The sequence below is a fragment of the Ruditapes philippinarum genome, unplaced genomic scaffold (genome assembly GCF_026571515.1).
Source record: "Ruditapes philippinarum isolate M1 unplaced genomic scaffold, ASM2657151v2 ctg4748_1_1_1_1, whole genome shotgun sequence".
Lineage (NCBI taxonomy): Eukaryota > Metazoa > Mollusca > Bivalvia > Venerida > Veneridae > Ruditapes > Ruditapes philippinarum.
This window is the reverse complement of record NW_026860573.1, coordinates 50821-78424: the sequence shown is the minus strand read 5'-3', so window position 1 is coordinate 78424 and position 27604 is coordinate 50821. Positions and strand designations below refer to the sequence as shown.

Below are 27604 nucleotides of genomic sequence, written 5' to 3'. Positions count from 1 at the left end.
CAAGGGGTCCAAGGTCAAGGTCACATTGACCTTGTAGGTAAAAACGGTTTCCGATCAATAACTAACAAACGCTTAGGCCTAGTAACTTCAAATTTTGTATGATGATTGGTCATGACCAGTAGATGACCCATATTGATTTTGGGGTCAAGGGGTCAATGTCATATTGACCTTGTATTAATAATGATGGTTTCTGACCAATAACTCAACAACTCAAGTTGCCTTGGTTGATATTTTTATACTAAACTAAAAATGCTTTTGGTATACACATTTGAAGGTCTTATGTAATATAACAACTTGGCTGTCATTAATGAGGCTTACATGATTCATAAAATTTATGCATATATTAATTGGTAAGATTTGTAATAACTTAAATTGCTGCACACCACCTATGGGGTCACAATAATTATTACCTTGTGACTAGTCATGACCGGTAGATACTAGATAACCCTTATTAATTGTTTGTTCACTGGGTCAGAAGTCATGCATAATAACCTGATCACATGACTAATTGGCTGCCGATAGGGGGCATACATGTTTTACAAACATATCTTGTTAAGAAAGAAGCGAAAAGGAGTTTAAGCATCCATTGCCTCCTGAGCTATTAAAAAGAGTCCAGTAAAGATATTGAGAAACTTGAGAAACACTTTGTTGACTTCAATTAAGTGCCATGTTGTGTTTTTGCACACATGCATTAAACCATAACTTTGAGATACTAACTGCCATAGCTAGTTTTATTATGCTCCTCGAAAAATTTCGGGGACGCATATAGTCGTCAGGTTGTCCGTCAGTCCGTACGTACGTCCAGAAATTCATGTCCGGCCCATAACTTTGTTATTTGAAGTTGAATTTTAAAATTATTTCACAGAAATGACCACCATATTGAGACGACGTGTTTGGCGCAACATTTGGGTCGCTACCTTGAAGGTCAAGGTCACAGCATGACCTTGCAGCAAAATCGTGTCCGGTCCATAACTTCATTATTTTAAGTCGGATTTTAAAAATATTTCACAGAAATGATCACCATATTGAGACGACATGTCACGCGCAACATTTGGGTCGCTACCTTGAAGGTCAAGGTCACAGCATGACCTTGCAGCAAAATCGTGTTCGGTCCAAAACTTTGTTATTTGAAGTTGGATTTTAAAAATATTTCACAGAAATGATCACCATATTGAGACGACCTGTCGTGCGCAACATTTGGGTCGCTACCTTGAACGTCAAGGTCACAGCATGACCTTGCAGCAAAATCGTGTCCGGTCCATAACTTTATTTGAAGTTGGATTTAAAAAATATTCCACAGAAATGATCACCATATTGAGACGATGTGTCGCGCGCAACATGTGGGTCGCTTCCTTGAAGGTTAAGGTCTAGACATAATTGTTTTACCCATATACCAGGGTCTATTCTAGGATTTGAAAAATAGTGGGGATTTTTATCGAAAAGTCAGAATTTATTATATTTGTTGATCTTTTGGCGCAATAGCTCAGTTGGTTAAACCACTGATTATCACTCCTGAGGTCCCGGGTTCGATCCTGGGTTACACCCTTGGGATTTTTCAGAGACACTTTCAGTGTTTCCCACCTACCTAGAGGTGTACTGGTAAGAAATCCAGGTAATCCTCGCATGTATCAGTGCTATACACTGGGCATGTAAAAGAACCAAGGGGTCTATTTAAATAAGAGCTAGGGACTGGTTCCCTGATTCCCTTGTATCTTAAAGCTGTTTCTTAAATGTATACAATGTATACCTGCTTAGAGTGATCGAAAACGATTTTAAAGCAGTATAATGTAGAAAAAAAAAATTTCCCTTCTTTCTCTACTGTATGTAAAATTTCCCCCCTGCCTCTGAAAAAATAGGAGTGATTTCTCAAAAATAGGGGTGAATCCCCCCTCCTAGAATAAACACTGATATACGCTCATTATACTATATATAGAGAATATTCTTTATATATAGTATTATGAGCGTATATGGGTAAAATAATTGTGTCTAGTGCCTGTGAGTGGGGAGGTCACGAGGGGTCCCTGTGTGTCCAGTAACACTTTCCGCGTATTTGTTCCGTTCGCTTTTCGGTATAATTTCTAACAAAATTGACAATAATAGAATTAAACATACAGGGTATCTTAAGCTTATTTACGGGTCTTTACTTACACGAAAAGAGAGTTGGTTTGTTTCTCGTGTTGAAAGATGATGTCTTCCAATTTTTGAAGGGAGTTTGAACCAGAAAAATGGTATTTTTTCTGGACTATTTCCCGCGCCTCTGTTTTGGAAGCCTCCATCTTGTTTTTCTGTGATGTCATAATCATGTGACTTCGAAACTCCGCCTCCTCCAGGAAAGGGATGTCAGAAAGTGATTAGATAATATACTGGTGCCTCATATTCCCGTGGTACTTAACTGTTTAACCCAGACAACAAAAGTTAAGAGGATAAAATTCTGAAAAACACAGTGAATATTGTAGGAGAGACATGTCAATTGCATCATAGTTTATTCCATTTAATGTTTGCATGTAAGCAATTATGTATACAACAATCCAATACACACCCATCTGCAGCTTTGTGAGTAAATTTGTGTTCTCATATTTCCAAGGCAATTACATTTTAACAGTTTCAAAAGCAAAACCAATATTAAACTTTATCTATAAGGACACCCATATCTAGGCTTATCTGAAAGGGGCGATTTTCTCTTTGGCATTTATCAAATACCTCAATGGTTGTTTAACAAAGAAGATTTTCTCAAAAGGTATGCAATCTAAAAGAAAAATGGTGAAATATTAAACAACCTTGCTCTAAATCTGAATAAAATATTTTTTTTAGTTCTATATGTAATATTTCGATAAAAATACAATAAAATAGTAAAAGTAAAACTACTGGCAGGTTCATTAAGTCTAGGAGGCACTTTAGACTGTTTAAGCCTGATACCTTGGAAATATGGGTACCACGGAAATACGAGAATCCAGTATACATGAGCCAAAATCAATTTGTCGGTGTTCTACGGTGTTTCGTGAGGACAATCGTGATATATTATTTCGTTTTTACCCGCGATGTACGGTGGAACGATGGTGAAAACGCGAAGGTACGATGACAAGATGATGAAAACACGATGGTACGATGATGAAAACATGATGGTACGATGGTGAAATTGCGATGTCGCGATGGTAAAAACGCGATTTGTATCGTGTTTTCATCATCGTATGATCGCGACTTTACCATCGTACATCGCGGGTAAGGACGAAATAAAAAAAAATACGATTGTCCAAACGGAACACTGTATACAAAAAGGTCTTATCCCAAAGAATTCTGTGTCTTAATACGAAGCCAATTCATGTTGCCAGTTACAGCAAAGAAATATGAAAATTACAATAATTTGACCTTTAGGGTCAAGGTCATTATGAGTGAAGGGCAAGGTCTGTCTGGTTTAATTGCTGTTGTGTTCAATGTTGAAGGTTGAAGACAATCCATTCAATACCTAACCAATAATGTGAACTAACGTCACTAATGGTTACCTAACTGTAACAATGTCTCTATTTTTTCTTTGAAAATAAAAGTCGAGATAAAAACTAATATCATTTGTCATATCATATTTTTAAAGAAGTTTATTTTACTTGTTTATTTTTCATATATATTTTTTTTATTTTTAATTGATTAATTAATTAATTTTATTTACATGTATTTCTTTCTTAATTTATTTATTTTGGTATTTTGAACATCGAATGACTGATGCTAAATGGGCTGCGAACTTTAAACCGGATTCGGAATATTTTTTGAATAGTAATAGTCATTAAAATTTCCCATGGTCACCGTTTACAGATAAAACATATTTTATTGCAGCACATAGATGTAAAATATTATACAAATGATTAGTATAAAACAAAACAATGGGTTGGGCAACAAATTTTATTAACACTAGATTAATCTTTTCCGTTTTTGAAGGAAATTCACAAAGTCACAAAGAGTATTTTGAAGACAATAATATGATTGCACGCCTTGCAAAATTGAGGCCACCTCAATGCGATATAATCAGATCCCATCAATCAAAGGGTAGTGGAGCGTCAGTTATGATATAATTGTATTGAGATCTAAATGCATTTAATTTGCACGAACAAAGATCGCAACGAAGATAACGAAAGAAAGAACAAAACAAGTCGCATAAAATTTGTCTTATATATTATAGATTTTATCTCTCTGTTTAAAAGAGTGTTTGGATTTAATATGAATAAAACATGAAATGCAATGTATATTTTAAAGGAACTGCTATGGTAAGGTAATATCTTTGTTTTTATAATAGTTTGAGGTTTCATCTAAATAAACAATTCATTTAAAACGTTATCTTTAATTATTTTTGTGAACCACATTATATACGAAATAGAGTTGTAAGTTATTTGTTTCTTTCATATAAATAGATGTTAACTTAAGCTATAGCATTATTTATCAACTGCCAAAATGTAAATACAATGACCACTTTCTACACTTGACTATCACAATGTTTTAAACACTCATGTCGTCATATCTGGATAACAAAATAATCGCACATTTTTCACACACCAAAATTACATTAGAAAATAGAATACAATGTTCCCTAACAAAATATGTACTACTATCTTAAGAACAAGTAAGGTAACGATTTCGCGAATGCCCCAGCTGTTCATCGGAAAATTTGAAAGCAATATACCTTAAATCTACAATAGATATTTCGGCATATTTTGTATCAAGAAACTAATGAATGTTCTACCTGTTATAGACAGTGAAGTATTATATAACAACTACCCCTTGATTTGTGATAAATTTTGCAGACATTGGTTGCCTGTTTGCTAGATCGATACATGTAAGACATATATATGTAAAATGGGAGACATCATAGAAGAGACGCCGATAGAACAATTTAAAGCGAGACCAGTAAGACAGAGAAGTGTTACGGAAGAAGTTATAGAAGATGCGCCGAGAGAAACATATAAATATGTGCCGGATAAACTGGATATATATGGCTGTATAGTAGACATGGCGGAAAATCCGGAGAGGGCAAAATCTACATTACGGACAATTGAAAACATCTTAAAGGCTCTAAAAGACCACAACAGATTACCTAGTCTTACTAAAGGTAAAAATAATTTAACTTCGCTTTAATCCATCTCGTAACTTATTAAACATGACATTTTATCAAATATCATTAGTTCTAGGACAATACCTAGTTTATACCAATTATGAGACGTTTCATTTACATTTCAATTTCTCCAGAGGCTGAGGAAAAAAGAAAGGGAGAGACTGTGCTACATACAGCTGTAAGGGTTTTCAAGCTTAAAAGTCAAGAAGAAAAAGAAGTAATCAAGTTACTTATTTCAGTATATCCAAAACTAATTAAGTTTGACCGGGAAAGTACGGAATATGCCGGCCAAACTCCATTACATATGGCTGTATGTAAAGGCAATATATGGCTTGTCACCACATTGTTAAAACAACTCAAAACAAGCGCAAAGCACTGGAAAACCACATTGCTGAAAAGAAAAGCAACAGGCAAAATCTTTACGAACACTGTGATGATGGGAGAAGTCCCCCTGAGTATAGCAGCTTTGACTTTCAATAGAGGTTTGTTCAAACATACATTATAACAATTTATTATAACAGAAAGGAATTAAAAGTATCTTGTACATACTATGACTTTAACTACATCTTTAAAGCAGCTATCTTCAGCTTTGTGGGGGTTGTTTGTTTAGTGTTTTTTTCTGTTCTTTTTCCATTACTTCTTACCTCGGGCATTACCTTTAGTCCTGTAAATATTAAGTACTAATTACATTACTCTGACCCTTTCTAGGAATATTCGACTTGTTACTGTACGAAGGGGCTGATCTCGACGGAACGAATTCCTTAGGTGACAACGTTTGCCATTCTCTGATAACGTAAGTCGTAATCAAATAGCCACTAAATAGTGCTTAGATATTTTAGTTGCTTGTACATTTGATCACGATCGATGCCTATCAAATATGTTCAAAAGAAGCTCTGATCTTGCATTTTGAAGAGATATTTAATATCTGAAATTCAAATAGGGTTAAAGTAAGTTTTGATAAGTTTGTAACATGCTAATAAGCACCCCCGCTAATTGGTGTGTTTTTGCTCCGCGCTGCCGCCAATTTAATTTGTTTCTTATCTACTTTTCGCTTGGCGGGGTCGCAGGACGAAAACACGCTAATAAGCGTGGGTGCTCGGCGAAGTTATATTTTTATTTAACTTCCCCCTGCCCCCACCCCCCTTCCGCGAATAATCGTGTTTTCGTGCCGCGACCCCGCCGTTTAATTTCTTAAATCTCGCACCGCGCTCCCGCGGGGCTAAGTTTTTTTTATTAAACATCGCCCGCGCCTTTGCTAATTAATTAGCGTGTTTTCGCTGCGCCCCTCCACCACCCCCACTCCCCATTTTAACATGTTAATTATCGACTTTTTGCTTGGCGGCGTCTTGGGACGAAAAGACGCTATTTATCGGGGCACGTTACGGACTTTTATTTATTAAACTTCGCCCCACGACCCCGCTAATAAGCGTGTTTTCGTCCCGTTTTATTTCTTAAATCTCGCTCCGCGACCGCGCGGGGCGAAAGTTTTATTTCTCAAACTTCACCCCGCGCTCTCGCTCATTAGCGTGTTTTCACTGCGCGCCCCAGCCATTTTAACTTGTTATTTTTCGACTTTTCACTTGGCGAGGTCGCGGGGCGAAAACACGAATGGCACAAATCAGCCACCCTACTTTTGTGATACTTCGCTAATTTTATAACATGGCGTATATTTTTCAAAATATTTTCTGTGAGGGTATAGTAATTTAATTTTCATCTACATTCAAGCATAATATGTACATATATGTCGTTTATAATTTAGTTTCTGTTCACAGATATGGTTATTTATACCCAGAAAAACTAAATGACGTATTAGAAATGTGCCGAAAGATAAATGAGGACCCTGCGCCGTATGATACTAGTGCACGAGCGATACAAAACAGAAAACTCCAAAAGAAGATTTGGTTAATGGAGAATCTACAAGGTTTGAACCCGTTACAACTAGCAGTGACACTTGGTCAACATCAGGTGTTTTCTTTTATTATGGACCAAGAGGTAATAAATGCTTTGTAACCACAGAAATGTCAATGTTATATCAAATCCAGAAAAAAATATCATAAAGAATATTTTGATTTGTATCTTTTAAATGCTAAGGCTTTTAAAGTGACTTGGTTTTTAATAATTAAGTCGGTATTTTCCACATTACATATATCTAGTTTCTATAGTAATGAATAATTATAGTAGATCTAGATGGAATTATATAAAATATCATAATTATTACCATGGGATGTAAAACTTATCAATATTGCAGGCCTACTGTTTCGAAAACTCGAAAGATGGACTTTTTGACATCAAAATATATGATATTACGGAAATTGACGCTATCTCTTCAATGAAATCTGGAGACATAGGAGGGGAAAACGAGAGAATGCAAAACGGATGTCAACCGGAGAACATTTCCCGAAGACAGACTACTTATCAAAATGAACCATTTCGAAAGTCTGTCCTTATGATGCTTTTCGATCTGGAGCCATCTGTCGCTTTTCAGTTCATTTTGTTTCCTCCATTAATGAGGGTCGTCAACCAGAAGTGGAATGCATACAGAAAATATTTCTACCCTTGGTGGATATTTCATACGATATTTATGTTTTTTCATACATGGTATTGTATTGAGAGATCGAGACAAAACCATAATTCCCAAGGGCTTTTCAGTGTCAACAGTCCCCCCGTCTTTACAAAGAAAATACCATATGATCCATTTGTTACTACATATGGCTCAATATGCATAATAGTTTCAGTTGTATACCTTGCTCAGGAGGTGTTGCGTATGACCAAAAAAAGAATGCCGTGGACTCTGAACTCATTCTTGAATCCCTACAGCAGTGGCTGGTTTCGTGTTATGTTTGTTTTATTTGGACTTTGCCTCATTATCGACTTTATCCTTGCCATTGTCCTTGTTTACTACGAGAACTATCTACTTATAGTAGCTATGGTACTCGGGTGGTTTTTGGAGATATTTTTCATAAGAGCCATCAAACCGTTCAGTTTCTTCACGGTTATGATACAAAAAGTCCTCATTATAGACATGTCACGTTTCTTTGTCATAATCGGTATCGAAACACTTGCTTTCGCTACCGCTATGTATATGGCGATTCAAGGGTCGAGTGTTGCGGAATCCACGGATTATCGGGACATTTGGCGGACAATATTCTCTATGTTTAGCTTAATGGTAGGTGTCGGAGACTTAGTCGCAATCTATGATACTCGTCATCCCACATTGTGTATCATCATACTGGTAGGCTTTATCGTTATGACCACTTTGCTCATGCTGAATGCACTTATAGCAATGATGTCTCGCACGTGTATGGAATTGGTAGAAAATGTTGGAAATGTAAGGACAAGAGAGCGACATTGGAAGCTTCAAAAATTATCCGTGATTCTCTTCTTTGAAAGTATCCTTCCAAATACATTTATATTCAAAGCGGGTGAATGTCAGGAAGTTAGGCGATATAATAACACTATGCACCGAAGAAAAAAAATGAAAAGATACATGCTTGAAGTGCGATCCTTACAGGATGAAGACGGGGATGGATGTGAAGAAGGAACGATTTCTACAAGCTGGGGATTCAGGACTGCTGTATTTAATGCTCTCAAAAACAACAAGCGAGGCTCAACAGACAGGCCTCTTTCTGGTATCAGTGATAAAATTCGACACACATTAAAGAAAATGAGCAAAAAGAAAGCAAAGAAAAAAGATGCCGATGATGACAAGCAAGATTGTATTTTAGAACCCTCTGAGCAAAGACCAGTACAAATTCAGCCGCATGTATCACATGATTTTGGCTTGAATCCAATGGCTGCGGATAACGAATTTCCAAATGGTGGCTTTTCTGCGAGAACTCCAAGACAAGCTGAGATTGACATATACCATGTTAATCTTTGTAGACAATGCTCTGTCAGCGATGTCACTCGTGACTGTGATCATCAGATCCGTTAGTGCGATTTTTCATTATCATGTATAATACTGGCCACTTATCTGTAATAAATATGTATGTTTCCATTATAATATGCAAATACTACATTTTCAAGAAGCTTTACACCTTATCTTTCATGTGTAGTCTCCTACCCAAGCGGCACACATTTCATATGCTTGACATATTTTTTGCCAATTTGAACCTTTTTCATTTCTCTACATAGAAGTAGGATACTCGAATATTGTAACACCGAATTTTGTTCCCAAAGTTAAAAAAAAATTCACTATGTCAAAATAAGAATTGTTGAAACATTGTCTTATTAGGGAACACTGATATTTCCAATAGTATTCCTATGTTATACCTATGTTTATCTTACTTTTACATATAAATACAGCCTACATGCATGCTGAAACATTGCGATAAATGGATCAGTTATTATCATTAATAACATTTTAATTATAATGCACATAATATGTTGATTGGCTTATGGTTGTGGTTTCTTGCTTGCTTAATTTCTTGCTTGCTTAATTGATTGATTGATTGATTGATTGTTTGTGTGACTGATGCATTGATTGATAATTGAATGGTTGATTGAAAGAGATTGATAGATCGATTGATTTTTTAAGATAGATGGATGGATGGATGGATGGATGGATGGAACTATAGATCACTTCATTTAGATAGAAACTTCTTAAAAGTTTTGCTTTTTGTACCTGTTTGTGTCTATTGTTGCAAGTTATGTTTTTTTATTTCCATGATGTCTGTTTCAAGTGTTGAAATATGAATGCATTAAATTGTAAATAGTATGTAAGACTTTTTGAAATAAAGTGTCTTTGTATTGGCATACTCAAGTCTTATCTTACTTAGTTTCGTGTAATAATTATCGAGTACAATTTCTGACCGTATTCGATATATACATTTACTTCGCAGTGTCATATATTCAACATGCCTATGGCTATCTACTTTATGTTGCGTCGTATAAGTTTTATCGACCTCTTTCTTTGGCTTGGTCTGAATTAAAATCAGAATAATTATTCAACTATTCAATTATCGCAAAGTTAAGATGACCTACTGGAGAAAACTTTGTAAGCGATAGTTTAATATGCTTCTGTTTATTTGCAAATATTTTTCGCTGACATTCTAATTCAAAAATTGATGTTTTTATTTTTTTTTCAAATTTTTTAAATATTGCAAAATACTACATAATATAAACAATGTCAATGTAATCAAATCAAATATAATACAGTACAAGCGATGCAATGCAATATCAATACCAATACAGAGCAATACATTATATTACAAATACAATACCAATTTGTTGTACACTTCAATACAAAGCAATGCAAAGCAATGCCATGGATGCAATTTTATGCGGTATGATACGATACGAAACAATACAAAACAATACAATGAAAGCAACACAGTATAAACACAATACCAAGACAATGTAATACTAATGTAATTCACTTCAATACAATAGCATTGCAATGCATTACAATGCGATGCGATGGGTTTCGAATCAATATGATACGAAACAAAACGACGATACAATACAATAAAATACAATACAATACAGCACAGTATAAATGCGATACCAATACATGGTAATACCAATACCAATGAAATGCACTTTCGATACAATAGTAATGCGATACAATACGCTATGATACGAATCGATACGACATAACATGATACAATTAATACAGTACTATACGACGCAATACAGGGAAAAACACAACCAAAAAGTGTCATAGACAACAGTCTGTTTTAAATTTTTTAGACCACAAAGAAAAAAGTAGTGCCCAACAAACAATTTTAAAACCCCTAAAAAGGGGGAAAAAAAAACAAAAATCATTATAAACCCTATTGCTTTTAACACCACATGGGGCATATCCCTAACAATTTTCAAAATTAATCCCTTTGGGTTTTAAAACTGTGTTTTTCCCTTTTTGCTCTTCCTTTTTGCCAAATTTTACAGTCGTATTCACTTTAATGATAAAAATCAAAAAGCCCTTTAAAAGACGGAAAGGGTTTTTAATACAACAAACAATTAAAACTTAAAAAGATCAAAACAAATCTTAAAGGGCTGAAAGCTACTATTTTTTTGAATTTGGGATTTAAATTTATTTCTAAATTTAAAGGATAGGAATGGTCATATCTCCTAATTCTTGTTGTATAGACCTCTCACGATGATAGGTGACAGATTTCAAAATGATCCCCTGATAATTTGTTTATTGGATTAAATTCCAGATACAATTAGGCTAAAATGTAAACATAGTAGTAAGTTGAAGTAAAACTGATGTTGACAAAAACTCTTTGATGCTCCAAAGTTGTGACATGTTCGAATCCCAAATTACTCAGAAAATGATTATAGACTTAATTTTGTTTAAAAATGGAGGGGTTGCTAAAGCATCAAGTCGCCGGATAGAAAAATGATTGTATTATCATAAATACAAGAAGATATCAGTTAAATGGGTCAAGTATAAAGAAAAGAGGAACAATATGTTGAGTAATGTTTGCCACCGAGGCTTGTAAGGCAAGTGATATGCCGAAATTCTACTTGTAATTCTACTTTATACATATACTGTTGTACGTTACATTGAGATCCGTATGAGTTACTAGTCAGGAATTACCGATCATCGAATAATTGCAAAGTGACTATGAAAATATATATGTTTAATTATTGCATGAAACAATGCAATTCTACTGTTTAATGTGTTGTCTATCATCATGATCATTATTATGCGCTATCGAAAAAAATATAATTAGTTGTAATCAATACATGTATTCCCATCGTTACATACGATATAATAAACGTTTAATTGCCTTTCAGTACGATAAACTATCAACACAAAGATAGTTTATTTATTATTTTATTTTATGTATCTTATACGATTCCAGACCCCTACCGTCATACAGTTTTGGAAACCTGCGCGACGGAAACTGAATGAATAAAACGAAATCAACGATTACCATTATATATTTCAATAATGTGCCTCTTAAGCATAAAATTATTTTGTGATGTTCAACCTAAACTAAACTATTGAAAGATTTTGTCAAAAGTTTGACAGAAAGGGCCAAGTTTAACCCTTTACCAAGAAAAAAGGAAAAGGTTTTGAAAATAAAGTTTTAATGTGTAAAATATGGGTATACAGGTTTTTATAATGATACAAAATTTGAAACTGATTAATGAAAAATAACTTTTTAATTATTTATACAAAATTACAATAAGTTGCATCTTATCAGCCGCCATATCTTTGCCAACCATTACCAAGTTACCTGTATGTCTTGTCAGCAATCTGTTACTATTAATAGATTTTATAAAGATAACATACAACGTGTAGTCACGTGATTCTTACAAAAGAACAGGGAGAATTTGGTTATAATGAGATAAAATAATGAAATATAATAGGTCTCTTAAAATATAAACAACCAAATAATTCAAGTGTCATTTCAAATATCATTCATAATTTAGATATCATAAATAGCAAGGCTTGACACATAGAAAAAGTAAAAGTTACCCTAAATTCAATGACTGATCCTTAGGGATACATTATTGATTTATTTTATGAAAATTGTAATGTTGCTTTTTAAGATGTCAATATTTCATATCTCATTTCATTGAGTTATCATACGTTTGAATGTTTGAGGTTACTGAAAAATAATTGTGGTCTTTAATTGTTCAATAATTGATATGATTTTATTTTCAGATTTTAAGGGCTTCTCCTACCATAGGTATAATATTAAACTGTTACAAATATAGTCGCCGGTTTCTACCGGCGACTAATAAATTCTGTAAGAGGTCCATTTGGAGGAAATTGTTTTGGAGGGAAACCTGGTGATTCATACAGTCTGCTGAAGCCTTTGCATGCTCTTAATCTATAATTTCAACATTATAAAGCACACATTGGTCTTTCGAAGGAAAAATATATTTCTGAGAGTTAATGTGCATGTAGCGATTATACTAAAAACGTAGGACATTTTCTTGCTGAACATCTCTCTGTAAAGTTAACAATTCGGAAAGGAAAGAATGATCGAAACCAGACCTAGTTCTAATACAGGGTCGTGTATGTGTACATATACATAAAATCATGAAACTTTCATTATTTGTCAAAATCCAGCTAGCTAGCCACCTTAAACGAATAATATGCTTACGATTATAAAATTGTATATACATGTATATAAGTCTCAGTGTAGTAAATTTTTGTATGATATTCGTAAGAACTGGTGCACTCGTGTACGTAATTAATGGTTTGCTCCTGTCAAATATTCAAGTTTATGATATTCATTTATAATAAATGAATTCAGTTATTCATTCATTTATTTATTTATTTATTTATTCATTCATACCCACAAATAAACGCGTTGAGCCTTGCAGAAATCATAATTATAATGAAATTGGGTGCGTTTAGGCTAGTACTTACTTAACACTCTTCAAATGAATAGGAACTTGAGTAAATGATTGGTTATAACATAATTTATGGCATTCACGTTTATATATAGGGCATTTATTAAATGCCATAAATGACAAATGTTACATAATAACAAAACATGACAAATGTTACATAATAACAAACATGGCATGTACATATTTGTATCGAAATAACCAAACTGGGAGGTAAAAACCGCCAGATTATGATAACATTGTAATGTAATTCAAATAGATTACAATCTTAACAAAAGTTATGTAAGATGACAAAGTTGAACTAAAAACCATCTACATAAATATAATAAAATGGATTGCTGATCAAAAACAATTGACCAGAAAAATTAAATATTTTCCAAATCGTGGTCGACTCGCCCAGGAAAAACCATAGTTTGGAAACCTGTGCCCTTTTATCTTGTGTCTAGTACCACTTGATGTAGGGCTCCATCCTTGGAAAATAGTTTATACATTCTATACATTAAAAAGTGTATAACATATGACTAGATCATAAGTATTTATGACAACAAATAGAAAAATATTTGAAAGAGATAATATAACATCGACTAGTTTTATAAATCTTTGCATGAACAATATACATAATATTATATATATATATAGTGTATCTCATGAATAGTTGCACAAATAATTGAGATAAACAATAAGTGGAACAACTGATTCATTAAGAATAAATGAAATGGTATTTATATCAACATCAAAAATTGAAAGAGGAGGATGGAGTTGGAGGAGGTGGATTTTAGTAAACAGAAAGGCGAGAATCATTCCTCGCCAAAATTATTTCTTTGTGATAGATCTAATGTAATCATTGGTTAATTAACATCACATGATTTAAGTCTTGATATCGATTGGCTAAGACGTACTTGGCTAAAACCTGACCCGTAACGGCTAAAAACCTGACCCGTAATATTCTGTACAGTAATGAGTATAGGGACAGAACAATGACATAAATTATTTTATGTGGGCATAAAATCTATTTTATGTATTGTCCAGGTCAAGCAAATATAACTGGCAAGACGAACTTGTTTGGTATGAGATAAAACACAACACTTAGGTTGAATGAAATAGGGCATTTATTTAATGCCATAAATGACAAATGTTACATAATAACAAAACATGACAAATGTTACATAATAACAAACATGGCATGTACATATTTGTATCGAAATAACCAAACTGGGAGGTAAAAACCGCCACAAAGGGAACCTTCCGCCACCCAGGGAGACTTGACTAGGGATGAGCTTGACCTGTAATAAGGATTGAAACAGAGGGGCTAAATTTGCCGAAGTTACCATTAATTTAATCAAGTCATGTTAGGACAAAAATGTTACGACAAATCATATATCTAATGACAATATTATAATATGTGTAGAATTAATGTCTAACATTTAAATGGATCCTGACTTGTTCTTTAAATATATGTGGACTGCAGCCTTAAACTGTCAGGCACATTACAGGATATGCTATTGTAAACCAGCAACTGAGTTAATAGACCAAATAATTAGCTGTGAAAATACTTATAACAATTACATTATATATGTATTATTGAGACATCTGACAGTATGCATTATCCGGACTGTTTCAACGTCTAAACTGATTGTAACAAATAGAGGTAGCATGAATCAAATTTATAGTTTCAAACTATGTGTAATGGAAAATTGTTACAAGATATACTAGTCTTCAATGACAATGAAACTAGAAAAAATTCTTTTTTAAATTAGAAATTAGGAATGGATTATTATTGTATCAGCAACCAGATATCCTTCAATGGTGAACAGCCAAAATTGCATGGCCATGGCTTCCAAGTTGCAGTCATCAAACTTAGCACAGGCCCCTAGCCTGTGAAACTAGTTCATGAAGTGAAAAATATACAAAAATTTAGTTAAATATATAGTAGTATGAATTCAAAACTGAATTTGGGCTAGTAGATTGTAAATTTAAAATTTTAAATGCATAGACTGGAGTATGTCAACAGTGCGTGGCACCTTAGACATTTAAACATACACATCTCCTACGTAAGGTATGTGACATTGAATTTCAGTTAGTATCTTCAATTTGCGTAAGTCCTAGCAGATATGCCAATTCTTTCGAATCATTTATTCGTTAAACCTTTAAAATGCATTAAACCAAAATAGATGTAAATGTCAATTTGTTCGCTATACATTTTTCCAATTATCAGTTAAGACCTAATGTAGAATTGAAATCAAAATTGTAAAATATCTAATTAAACCTTATTTATGCATTTGACCTAAATACATGTGAGTCTGACGTGTCTAATGTTAATTTGTTCATTATATGATTGTTGCATGAAAAATATAAATAAAATGTATTAAGTAAGGATAAATAGAAAAAGTTTCTATACAAGACTAGACTCTTCCAAAAAATTATAAAGTAACAAGACCTTTGAACAAGATGTGAATGTAAACATTTCTACAATAATACATAAAAACCTTCAGTACAAATGTACTTATAACATTTACATAAATCCATTCAACTAGTGATATTAATATCATGCAGTAGCATGAACACAATCTGAAATTATATGTATGATTAATTAAGAAACCTGCAGCCTTGTACTGTCAGATTTATAAAACCTTTATGAAGCCAAATTGTGCATATCTGCCACAAGATATACATGAATAGGAATACCGTCATACACATTATTATGGCACGAAAGAAATAAACTTCAGCCCTGCACCGTCAGCAAGGAGAAAACTGCAGCCTTGAACTGTCAGTTATTTGAAAGATTGTAATGACACTCAGTTTGCAGTAATTCACTGTCTTTTTTATAATATCTAAAGAACTGCTGCCTTATACCGACAGATCATAAATTACCAAAATAAAAGTGGAAAACTGTAACCTACAGTATGTATAACGTACTGCAGCCTTTAACTGTCAGTAATTTAAAAGATTGTAATGGCACTCAGTTTGCTGAAATTCACTGCTTTTTCTATATATAAAGATCTGCTGCCTTATACCGACAGATCTTAAATTACGAAAAATTAAAGTGTAAAACTGTAACCTAGATTAATTAAAAACTTATGTATTTAAGACATGATGTGGAAAATCTCCCGCGGCCTTTTATAAAGGCTGTCGTTCCTGACTAGATATTGGACATTTTTCTTGCGCGGGCTAGTAGGGTTCCCATACATGATTAATTTGAAAAAGAACTTCTGGCATGATGTAACAATGTATCTATGTACAATTAAAATCCAATTTCATATCAAATTAAAAGCATCAGCCGTGCAGAATGGATAAAATAAAACTAAGCCAAGCTGACAAGACAGTACATAATTTGAGACTTGAAAACAAATTGCAAAGCATTTAAACTAAGCAATGCACACTATTAAAATTTATGAATGAAGGCAAATCGCGTCAACTAAGCAATGCCTAATACAGCAATGGTATGCTGAAATAATATCAAGGCGTGTAAACTAAGCCAAGCTGACCAGTACAGACAAACAAATGGCAAAGCGTGTCAACTAAGCAATGCCTAATACAGCAAGGGTATGCTGAAATAATAGCAAGGCGTGTAAACTAAGCCAAGCCGACCATACAGACAAACAAATGGCAAAGCGTGTCAACTAAGCAATGCCTAATACAGCAATGGTATGCTGAAATAATAGCAAGGCGTGTAAACTAAGCCAAGCTGACCAGTACAGACAAACAAATGGCAAAGCGTGTCAACTAAGCAATGCCTAATACAGCAATGATATGCTGAAATGAATAGCAAGGCGTGTAAACTAAGCCAAGCTGACAAGTACAGACAAACAAATGGCAAAGCGTGTAAACTAAGCAATGCCTAATACAGCAATGGTATGCTGAAATAATAGCAAGGCGTGTAAACTAAGCCAAGCTGACCAGTACAGACAAACAAATGGCAAAGCGTGTCAACTAAGCAATGCTAATACAGCAATGATATGCTGAAATAATAGCAAGGCGTGTAAACTAAGCCAAGCTGACAAGTACAGACAAACAAATGGCAAAGCGTGTAAACTAAGCAATGCATAGTACAATAATGGTATGTTGAAAGAATAGCAAGGCGTGTAACTAAAACCAAGATGACAAGACAAGTACAGAATCTATTTCTGGTTTATAAAAGGTGTAATTATTAGCTCAGCAATCTGAATACCATTACTTCTTATGTTATTTCAACTGTCTTGGGCAATAAATATGAATTTCCTTGAAGCTGTGTAAAACATGTATGCCAACATCAGTTTATTCATTATCTGACTCAACCTTGAAAACTATGAAACATGTAATGAAAGGCTGCTAATGTACTGATGAAAGCATTGTCTTAGGTCCCAGGTCCGCTTGCACTATTAATTCAACGATAATGATTGCTCCCTCGACTAGTCTTTTGGTTTTTGCAGGATTTACTGGACATTCTTGGTATTTGGCTTTTCCTTGTTGTGGACCTGAATAACAGGTGTAAGGAGAATTTGTGGCCGTTTCATCTGAAAAAATATGAATTATTTTGTCATTAAGCCAATTTAAGGTAGACTAAATGTATGAAATGTAATTGATTATTAAATTAATTCTGATAGGATAATTATGAGTGAACTATAAACTAAATCACACTCGCACTGACTGTAAACTAAACCATGTGTGAATAAATAAGTTGTGAACTGTAAATTAAATCACGCAGACATGGCTTTAAGCTAAACCATGTACAATAGGATATGTGTGAACTGTAAACTAAAGCACACTCACATGGACTGTAAACTAAACCATGAGTAAATAGGCGTGAACTGTAAACTAAATCACGCAGACATGGACTTTAAACTAAGCCATGTATAATATGATAAGTGTGAACTGTAAACTAAATCACACTCACATGGACTGTAAACTAACCATGTGTAGAAATTAGGCGTGAACTGTAAACTAAATCACGCAGACATTGTCTATAAAACTTAAAGCAATGTATAATTGGATATGCGAGAACTCTAAACTCAATCACACTCACCAGGAGTGTAAACTAAACCATGTGTAGAAAATATGCGTGTAAACTAAACCATGTGTATCATCGGTAAACTAAATCACTAAGACATGGGTATATAACCGGAGCCATGTATCATGGGATGTGTGCGAATTGTAAACAAAATCACACTTACATGTACATGTATTATAAACTATGTGTGAACTGTAAACTTTATCAAGCAGACATGGATTATAAGTCATTTATCATACGATGCGTATAATTATAAACAAAATCACACTCACATGGATCGTCAACTATATTGTGTTGAAAATGTGTACTAAATGTTAACTAAGTCCCGCAGACATAAAACTATATATTAAGCCATGTATACTAGAATATGTATAAATGCAACTAACACGGACTGTAAACTAACCTTGTGTTGTAATCGTGTTTAAACTGTTGTAAAAACCAGTCATAGAATTTAACACTGGTCCTAGGCCAGTGAAAATTAGTTCAGGTCAGTGTAAATTTAAAGAAAATTTGATTAAGTGTATAGTAGAATAAATTCAAAATTAGAATTCAGAACAGTAATTTTGAATCTTAAATACAATGACTGAAAAAAAAACAAAAAAAAAAACAGTGAAACATGAATGTATGGAAATTATAAACTAAATCACACTTACTGTATTTAGTTGGAGTCAACAAAAAAAAAATGTAAAATTAAAAAGAAATAAGGCTAAATCGCTCCAATCTGGACTGTTACTTAACATGTTGCTAAATAATACTGCTATGATGATGTGTGTACAAATGTATAGTAGACTAGCAGACAATCAACATGTACTATTATCTACTCTAATTAGAAGTTTGTGTGAACTGTAAATGAATTGAAATAAGTGATAACTAACATGACTAATATAGAATTTCAATTATGTGTCCAGGAAAAATTATGTCTGATTAATACTGCATTCTTGTAACATTATCATTAGGAGAATAATTGATGACCAACAACAAACCCGGCAATGAATAACCTTATATATTATAAATATAAAGAAATTTACTCACTGATAAATTCATTAAGTAGATCTACTTCGAGTCATAATCAAAGCTTATTATATTAATTTGTTAAGACAAAGCAACAAAACCTAGACTTCATCTGTTCAATAGTTTGTATAACAGGGCAGGCAGACAATGCAGAAAATACTGACTTTTAGTACAATATAACTTAAAGACATAGTAAACAAATACTACTTATTTTTTTGAAATTGTCTGACAAATGAAATGCTTCGGGGCGGCGACCAAAGCTGCTGTTCTTATCTCATTGAGGAGACGTAGCTGATCAGAGTAAACAGGTGGCATCATCTGGTGTAAACAGGTAAATGTTGTTTAGACATGTCAACCCATGAACCATTTATTCGCCATAAGTATGATCGTTTATGTTTGTTTTGGCATCTGTACAAAACTTGAACTGTTGAACAATGGTAACTTTCAGGACTCGTAAATAGTATGGTATCTACGAAATCTGTAATATGACGAGCAACGTTTTGTGGATAAATTCTGATTTGTAAATGTCATTAGTTCCAACAGTGTCCAAAGGCCGGCACAACTGTTTCCCGACTGATGATGTCTCAAACTTTCAAAGCTCCCAAAAAAGTTGCATTTTACTAACAAAATATGTCTGTGAAAATTAAATCCATCATCGTAGATTACAATCGTTCTGTCTAAATTCCCCGAGTCTCAAATGAGGGTGAAATTTAATAACGAATGTAGAAATGTTCATTTGATAATAAATTTGTATCCTGTTACGATATCCTGCCCGTGTTGCCGTGAAATGAATTGCCATTTTTTCGTCACGAAATTGAATATGAAACGGGGGACACACGTCCCTAAAATTCGCTCCCAGCAGATTAATAAGATAACTGTTTCATAGTAATACGTAATTAGTTTCACTTTAAATAAAGCTTATGACTTCAAAAAATAGATAAATTTTAGTAAACAGAAAGGCGAGAATCATTCCTCGCCAAAAATTATTTTCTTTGTGATATGATCTAATGTAATCATTGGTTAATTAACATCACATGATTTAAGTCTTGATATCGATTGGCTAAGACGTACTTGGCTAAAACCTGACCCGTAACGGCTAAAAACCTGACCCGTAATATTCTGTACAGTAATGAGTATAGGGACAGAACAATGACATAAATTATTTTATGTGGGCATAAAATCTATTATATCAACACAGTGTCTCATATTTACTTGTATAAACAGAGTTTCATCAACTGGCTTTAATAATAAACACATACTCGTTCATATTACAAGTTTTGACAGTTTCTATAACCATATATAGCAAACATACTTTTGATCTAGAGAAGAAACAGATAGTCAGGCCTACATTTCATATTGGCTGGCATGTAATCACTGGCTATTCGGGATTTCATGAAAAGTTTCAGCTATCCGAAAGTCCAACCTTTAAAGCCTTGTTTTTATAACTTATGTTATGTTTGTCCAAGAGATATATATATAACCTTAAAACTAAAACATAATAAACTATGTTGAATATCTGGAACAAAAAAAAACATACTGTGATTAAGATGTAACGACGTTGGTAAAAAGTCATGTGATACTTCATGAATGATATTTTTTTACTTTATAGATAAGTCCATCCACAATTTTTCAGATGACAATACTTTACTTTACTTTATCCACTACAATTATGCAGATGCCTTCTCCAACTCAAAAATAGACATTCTGAAAAATACATTAGAAAATGAAAGCAAAATACTTTTTAACTGGTTCAACATTAATAAAATGCAAGTTAACCCTGACAAGTTTCAAGCCACAGCTGTTGGGAAAATTACAAATGAACACTTAAATGAATTTTAAATTGATAATGTAACAATAAATTGTGAGCTTGGGGTAGACATAGACTTTTTTCTTAACTTTGATATACAGGTCACCAGAATGTGTAAAAAAGCTGCCAAGCTATTAAATGTGCTTTTAAGAATTAGGAATTGTTTTAATTCAGTATGTTTTCTTGTTGTTTACAAATCTTCTGTTAGATCTAATTTTAACTATTGTCCCCTAGTTTGGCATATTTGCTGTAACACAAACACAGAAAAGCTTTATTAAACTTCGCCCCGCGCCCTCGCTGATTAACATGTTTTCGCTGCGCGCCCCCGCCATTTTAACTTGTTAATTTTCGACTTTTCACTTGGCGGGGTCGCGGGAAGAAACCACGACTGGCACAAATCAGCCACCCTAGTTTTGTGATACTTCGCTTATTTTATAACATGGCGTTTATTTTTCGAAAATATTTTCTGTGAAGATATGGTAATTTAATTTTCATCTACATTCAAGCACAATATGCACATATATATCGTTTATAATTTAGTTTCTGTTCACAGATATGGTTATTTATACCCAGAAAAACTTAAAGACGTATTAGAAATGTGCCGGAAGATAAACGAGGACCCTGCGCCGTATGATACTAGTGCACGAGCAATACAAAACAGAAAACTCAGGATGAAAATTTGGTTAATGGAGAATCTACAAGGTTTGAACCTTTGACACTTGGACAACACCAGGTGTTTTCTTTTATTATGGACGAAAAGGTAATTAATGCTTTGTAACCACAGAAATGTCAATGTTATATCAAATCCAGAAAAAAATATTATTTTCTATCATTAAGAATATTTTGATTTGTATCTTTTAAATGCTGAGTTTTTATAGTAATGAATAATTATAGTAGATCTAGATGGAATTATATAAAATATCATGTAACCATGCGATGTAAAACTTATCAATATTGCAGGCCTACTGTTTCGAAAACTCGAAAGATGGAATGTTTGAAATTACGGAAATTGACGCTATTTCTTCAATGAAATCTGGAGACATGGGAGGGGAAAACGGGAGTATGCAAAACAGAAGTCAACCGGAGAACATTTCCCGAAGACAGACTACGTATCAAAGTGAACTTTTTCGAAAGTCTGTCCTTATGATGCTTTTCGATCTTGAGCCGTCTGTCGCTTTTCAGTTCATTTTGTTTCCTCCTTTAATGAGAGTCATCAACCAGAAGTGGAATGCATAAGAAAATATTTCTACCCTTGGTGGATATTTCATACGATATTTATGTTTTTTCATACATGGTATTGTGTTGAGAGATCGAGACAAAACCATAATTCCCAAGGGCTTTTCAGTGTCAACAGTCCCCGCGTCTTTACAAAGAAAATAACAGATGACGCGTTTATTACTGCATATGGCACAATATGTATAATAGTTTCAGTAGTATACCTTGCTCAAGAAGTGTTGCGTATAACCAAAAAAAGAATGTCATGGACTCTGAACTCACTCTGGAATCCTTACAGCAGTGGCTGGTTTCGTGTTATGTTTGTTTTATTCGGACTTTGCCTCATTATCGACTTTATCCTTGCCATTGTCCTTGTTTACTACGAGAACTATCTACTAATAGTAGCTATGGTACTCTGATGGTTTTTGGAAATATTTTTCATAAGAGCCATCAAACCGTTCAGTTTCTTCACGGTTATGATACAAAAAGTCCTCATTATAGACATGTCACGTTTCTTTGTTATAATCGGTATCGAAATACTTGCTTTCGCTACCGCTATGTATATGGCGATTCAAGGGTCGAGTGTTGCTGAATCTATGGATTATCGGGACATTTGGCGGACAATATTCTCTATGTATAGCTTGATGGTAGGTGTCGGAGACTTAGTTGCAATCTATGATACTCGTCATCCCACCTTGTGTATCATCATACTGGTAGGCTTTATCGTTATGACCACTTTGCTTATGTTGAATGCACTTATAGCAATGATGTCTCGCACATGTATGGAATTGGTAGAAAATGTTGGAAATGTAAGAACAAGAGAGCGACATTGGAAGCTTCAAAAATTATCCGTGATTCTCTTCTTTGAAAGTATCCTTCCAAATACATTTATATTCAAAGCGGGTGAATGTCAGGAAGTTAGTCGATATAATAACACTATGCACCGAAGAAGAAAAATGAAAAGATACATGCTTGAAGTGCGATCCTTACAGGATGAAAACGGGGATGGCTGTGAAGAAGGAACGATTTCAACAAGCTGGGGATTCAGGACCGCTGTATTTAATGCTCTCAAAAACAACAAGCGAGGCTCAACAGACAGGCCTCTTTCTGGTATTAGTGATAAAATTCGACACACATTAAAGAAAATGAGCAAAAAGAAAGCAAAGAAAAAAGATGCCGATGATGACAAGCAAGATTGTATTTTAGAACCCTCTGAGCAAAGACCAGTACAAATTCAGCCGCCTGTATCACATGATTTTGGCTTGAATCCAATGGCTGCGGATAACAAATTTCCAAATGGTGGCTTTTCTGCGAGAACTCCAAGACAAGCTGAGATTGACATATACCATGTTAATCTTTGTAGACAATGCTCTGTCAGCGATGTCACTCGTGACTGTGATCATCAGGTCCGTTAGTGCGATTTTTCATTATCATGTATAATACTGGCCTCTTATCTGTAATAAATATTTATGCATGTTTCCATTATAATATGCAAATACTACATTTTCAATAAGCTTTACACCTTATCTTTCATGTGTAGTCTCCTACCCAAGCGGCACACATTTCATATGCTTGACATATTTTTGCCAATTTGAACCTTTTTCATTTCTCTACATAGAAGTAGGATACTCGAATATTGTAACACCGAAGTTTGTTTCCAAAGTTAAAAAAAAATTCACTTTGTCAAAATAAGAATTGTTGAAACTTTAGATACAAACATTGTCTTATTAGGGAACACTGATATTTCCAATAGTATTCCTATGTTATACCTATGTTTATCTTACTTTTACATATAAATACAGCCTACATGCATGCTGAAACATTGTGATAAATGGATCAGTTATTATCATTAATAACATTTGAATTATAATGCACATAATATGTTGATTGACTTATGGTTGTGGTTTCTTGCTTGCTTAATTTCTTGCTTGCTTAATTGATTGATTGATTGTTGATTGTGTGACTGATGCATTGATTGATAATTGAATGGTTGAGTGAGAGAGATTGATAGATCGATTGATTTTTGAGATGGATGGATGGAAGGTTTGAACTATATAGATCACTTCATTTAGATAGAAACTTTTTAAAAAGTTTTGCTTTTTGTATCTGTTTGTGTCCATTGTTGCAAGTTACGTTTTTTATTTCCATGATGTCTGTTTCAAGTGTTGAAATATGAATGCATTAAATTGTAAATAGTATGTAAAACTTTTGAAATAAAATTTCTATGTATTGGCATACTTAAGTGTTATCTTACTCAGTTTCGTGTAATAATTATCGAGTACAATTTCTGACCGTATTCGATATATACATGTACTTCGCAGTGTCATATATTCAACATGCCTATGGCTGTCTACTTTATGTTGCGTTGTATTAGTTTTGTCGATCTCTTTCTTTGGCTTTATCTGAATTAAAATCAGAATAGTTATTCAACTGTTCAATTATCGCAAAGTTAAGATGGCCTTGAAGCGAAAACTTTGTAAGCGATAGTTTAATATGCTTCTGTTTATTTGCAAATCTTTTTCGCTGGCATTCTAATTCAAAAATTGATGTTTTTAATTTTTTTCAAATTTTTTAAATATTGCAAAATACTACATAATATAAACAATGTCAATGCAATAAAATAAAATATAATACGGTACAAGCGATGCAATGCAATATCAATACCAATACAGAGCAATACATTATATTACAAATACAATACCAATTTGTTGTACACTTCAATACAAAGCAATGCAAAGCAATGCCATGGATGCAATTTTATGCGGTATGATACGATACGAAACAATACAAAACAATACAATGAAAGCAACACAGTATAAACACAATACCAAGACAATGCAATACTAATGTAATTCACTTCAATACAATAGCATTGCAATGCATTACAATGCGATGCGATGGGTTTCGAATCAATATGATACGAAACAAAACGACGATACAATACAATAAAAAACAATACGATACAATACGGCACAGTATAAATGCAATACCAATACATGGCAATACCAATACCCATGAAATGTACACCAAAATAATAGTAATGCGATACAATACGCTACGATACGAAACGATACGACAAAAAACGATACAATTAATACAGTACGACATATACAGCACGACACGGCACGACATAACGCAGCACCATAGACAATTAATCTGTAACTTTAGTCTTTAAAAGAGCAATCAACATTAGCTGAGTATATATCTATAATAGACTGACATTGAAATGTATTCTAACAATAACTATTCTTACAGCCATAAAATTTTAAGTACATATTGAGTCAATTAAAAAACAAACAAGCAATCATATAAAACCCAATTGTTTAATCACTCACATAGGACATATTCTCTAGATATCAGTTTACAAAATGGTACTCATTGGCCATACAGCTGTGTCATCTTCTGCTTCCTTTGCGTCCTGGCAATTAGTAAAGACTTTATTTCACAGTCGTATTCACTTCAGATGATAAACATCTAAAAGTCTCAACAGGCGGTAGGATTTTGAAGTACAATACCAATTAAAACTTAGATATACAAGCAAATCTTAACGTCTGAAAGCTACTATTTCTTGAATTCGTACAACTTAATACTAGATTTAAAGGATAGGCTAATTCTTGTTGTTTACACCTCCCACGATGACAGCTAGGTACCAGATTTCCAAATTATCCCCTGATAATGTGTTTATTTAATTAAATTCCAGATAAAATCAGGGCTAAAATGTAAACATAGTAGTAAGATTAAGTAAAACGGATGTTGAAAAAACTCTTTGAGGCCCCTATATGTAAGTTGTGGCATGTTCAAATCCACTATATATATATATAACCTTAAAACATCATAAACCATGTTGGATGTATGGAACAAAAAAATAAACATACTGTGATTAAGATGTAACGACGTTGGTAGAAAGTCATAATTATACATGTGATACTTCATGAATGATATTTTTTTACTTTATCCACTACAATTATGCAGATGCCTTCTCCAACTCAAAAATAGACAAACTGAAAAATACATTAGAAAATGAAAGCAAAATACTTATTAACTGGTTCAACATTAATAAAATGCAAGTTAACTCTGACTAGTTTCAAACCATAGCTGTTGGGAAAATTACAATTGAACACTTAAAAGAATTTTAATTTGATAACGTTACAATAAATTGTGAGCTTGGGGTAGACATAGACTTTTTACTTAACTTTGATATACGTATTATTGTAGGTCACCAGAATGCGTAAAAAGCTGCCAAGCTATTAAATGTGCTTTTAAGAATTATAGGAATTGCTTTAATTCAGTATGTCTTCTTGTTGTTTACAAATCTTCTATCAGATCTAATTTTAACTATTGTCCCCTAGTTTGGTATTTTTGTTGTAAAACAATTTCAATTTGATAACGTTACAATAAATTGTGAGCTTTGGGTAGACATAGACTTTTTACTTAACTTTGATATACGTATAGGTCACCAGAATGCGTAAAAAGCTGTCAAGCTATTAAATGTGCTTTTAAGAATTAGGAATTGTTTTAATTCAGTATGTCTTCTTGTTGTTTACAAATCTTCTATTAGATCTAATTTTAACTATTGTCCCCTAGTTTGGCATTTTTGCTGTAAAACAAACACAGAAAAGCTTTAAAAACTCCAGCCTAGATCTAGAGCACTAAGAATAGTATTAAATGATTTTAATTCTACATATGACACACGATTAAAAAAGTAAATATGCCTATTTTACATTTACCAAGAATTAAAACTATAGCCAACGAAGTGTTGTAAATGCTTGTATGGAAAGTCACAATTAAATTCAATTTAAAGATTCCAATTATTTTTTTAGGTATCAAAAATTGTTAATATTCCAAGGGTCAAAACAGTAACATACGGTAAGAATTCTTTAAGTTTTAAAGGCTCCCAAATTTGGAACAGTCTCCCTAATGACATCTAATCCGCAAGGTTGAAAACTACAAAGAGTTTGGGAGACTGATCCAGCTAGGTCTGGAGTGACCCGGCCAATTTGTAAATGTGCTATATGTGTCTGTAAATTTGCTTTATATTTGTTAATTTACTTATTTATAATTTATGTAAAATGCTTAGACTGCATGTTTGTTTGTTTGTTTTTGTGAATCCCTTTTAAGTTTGCTATAATGCTTTGATTATATGATGTATGTTAATTTTCCTTTAAATCCTGTA

At 33.4% G+C, this 27604-nt stretch overlaps 2 protein-coding genes and 1 long non-coding RNA gene across 4 annotated transcripts; 2 read left to right on the top strand and 1 right to left on the bottom strand.

The window, feature by feature from the left end:
- Window positions 1-4101: 4101 nt before the first annotated feature.
- On the top strand, window positions 4102-9837 carry LOC132760656 (transient receptor potential cation channel subfamily V member 6-like). 2 transcript variants are annotated; one of them, XM_060752682.1, is made up of 6 exons: window positions 4102-4253; window positions 4788-5092; window positions 5230-5577; window positions 5804-5888; window positions 6868-7087; window positions 7344-9837. In XM_060752682.1, the coding sequence occupies exons 2-6, from the start codon at window positions 4840-4842 to the stop codon at window positions 9027-9029; spliced, it is 2592 nt and encodes an 863-aa protein (XP_060608665.1). In that variant the 5' UTR covers window positions 4102-4253; window positions 4788-4839; the 3' UTR covers window positions 9030-9837. The 2 variants fall into 2 exon arrangements, with proteins under 2 accessions (XP_060608665.1, XP_060608664.1); XM_060752681.1 differs by having other exon boundaries at window positions 4102-4258.
- Window positions 9838-14502: 4665 nt separating this feature from the next.
- On the bottom strand, window positions 14503-18084 carry LOC132760655 (uncharacterized). The gene is made up of 2 exons (XR_009629867.1): window positions 17586-18084; window positions 14503-16339 (listed from the first exon to the last, which is right to left on the bottom strand). It is a non-coding gene; the product is annotated as an uncharacterized LOC132760655 (long non-coding RNA).
- A 4541-nt stretch (window positions 18085-22625) lies between these two features.
- LOC132760657 (uncharacterized) lies at window positions 22626-24533 on the top strand. Its single transcript, XM_060752683.1, has one exon. It carries the CDS (start codon window positions 22908-22910, stop codon window positions 23844-23846), a length of 939 nt encoding a protein of 312 aa, XP_060608666.1. The 5' UTR covers window positions 22626-22907; the 3' UTR covers window positions 23847-24533.
- Window positions 24534-27604: the final 3071 nt, after the last annotated feature.

Bases quoted from the DNA above. Each gene is read 5' to 3' on its own strand.
- LOC132760657 (XM_060752683.1), top strand. From the start codon at position 22,908: ATGATACAAAAAGTCCTCATTATAGACATGTCACGTTTCTTTGTTATA.
- LOC132760656 (XM_060752682.1), top strand. From the start codon at position 4,840: ATGGGAGACATCATAGAAGAGACGCCGATAGAACAATTTAAAGCGAGA. The intron at 5,093-5,229 runs GTAAAAATAATT...CAATTTCTCCAG, and splicing joins ATTACCTAGTCTTACTAAAG to AGGCTGAGGAAAAAAGAAAG. The intron at 7,088-7,343 runs GTAATAAATGCT...TCAATATTGCAG, and splicing joins CTTTTATTATGGACCAAGAG to GCCTACTGTTTCGAAAACTC.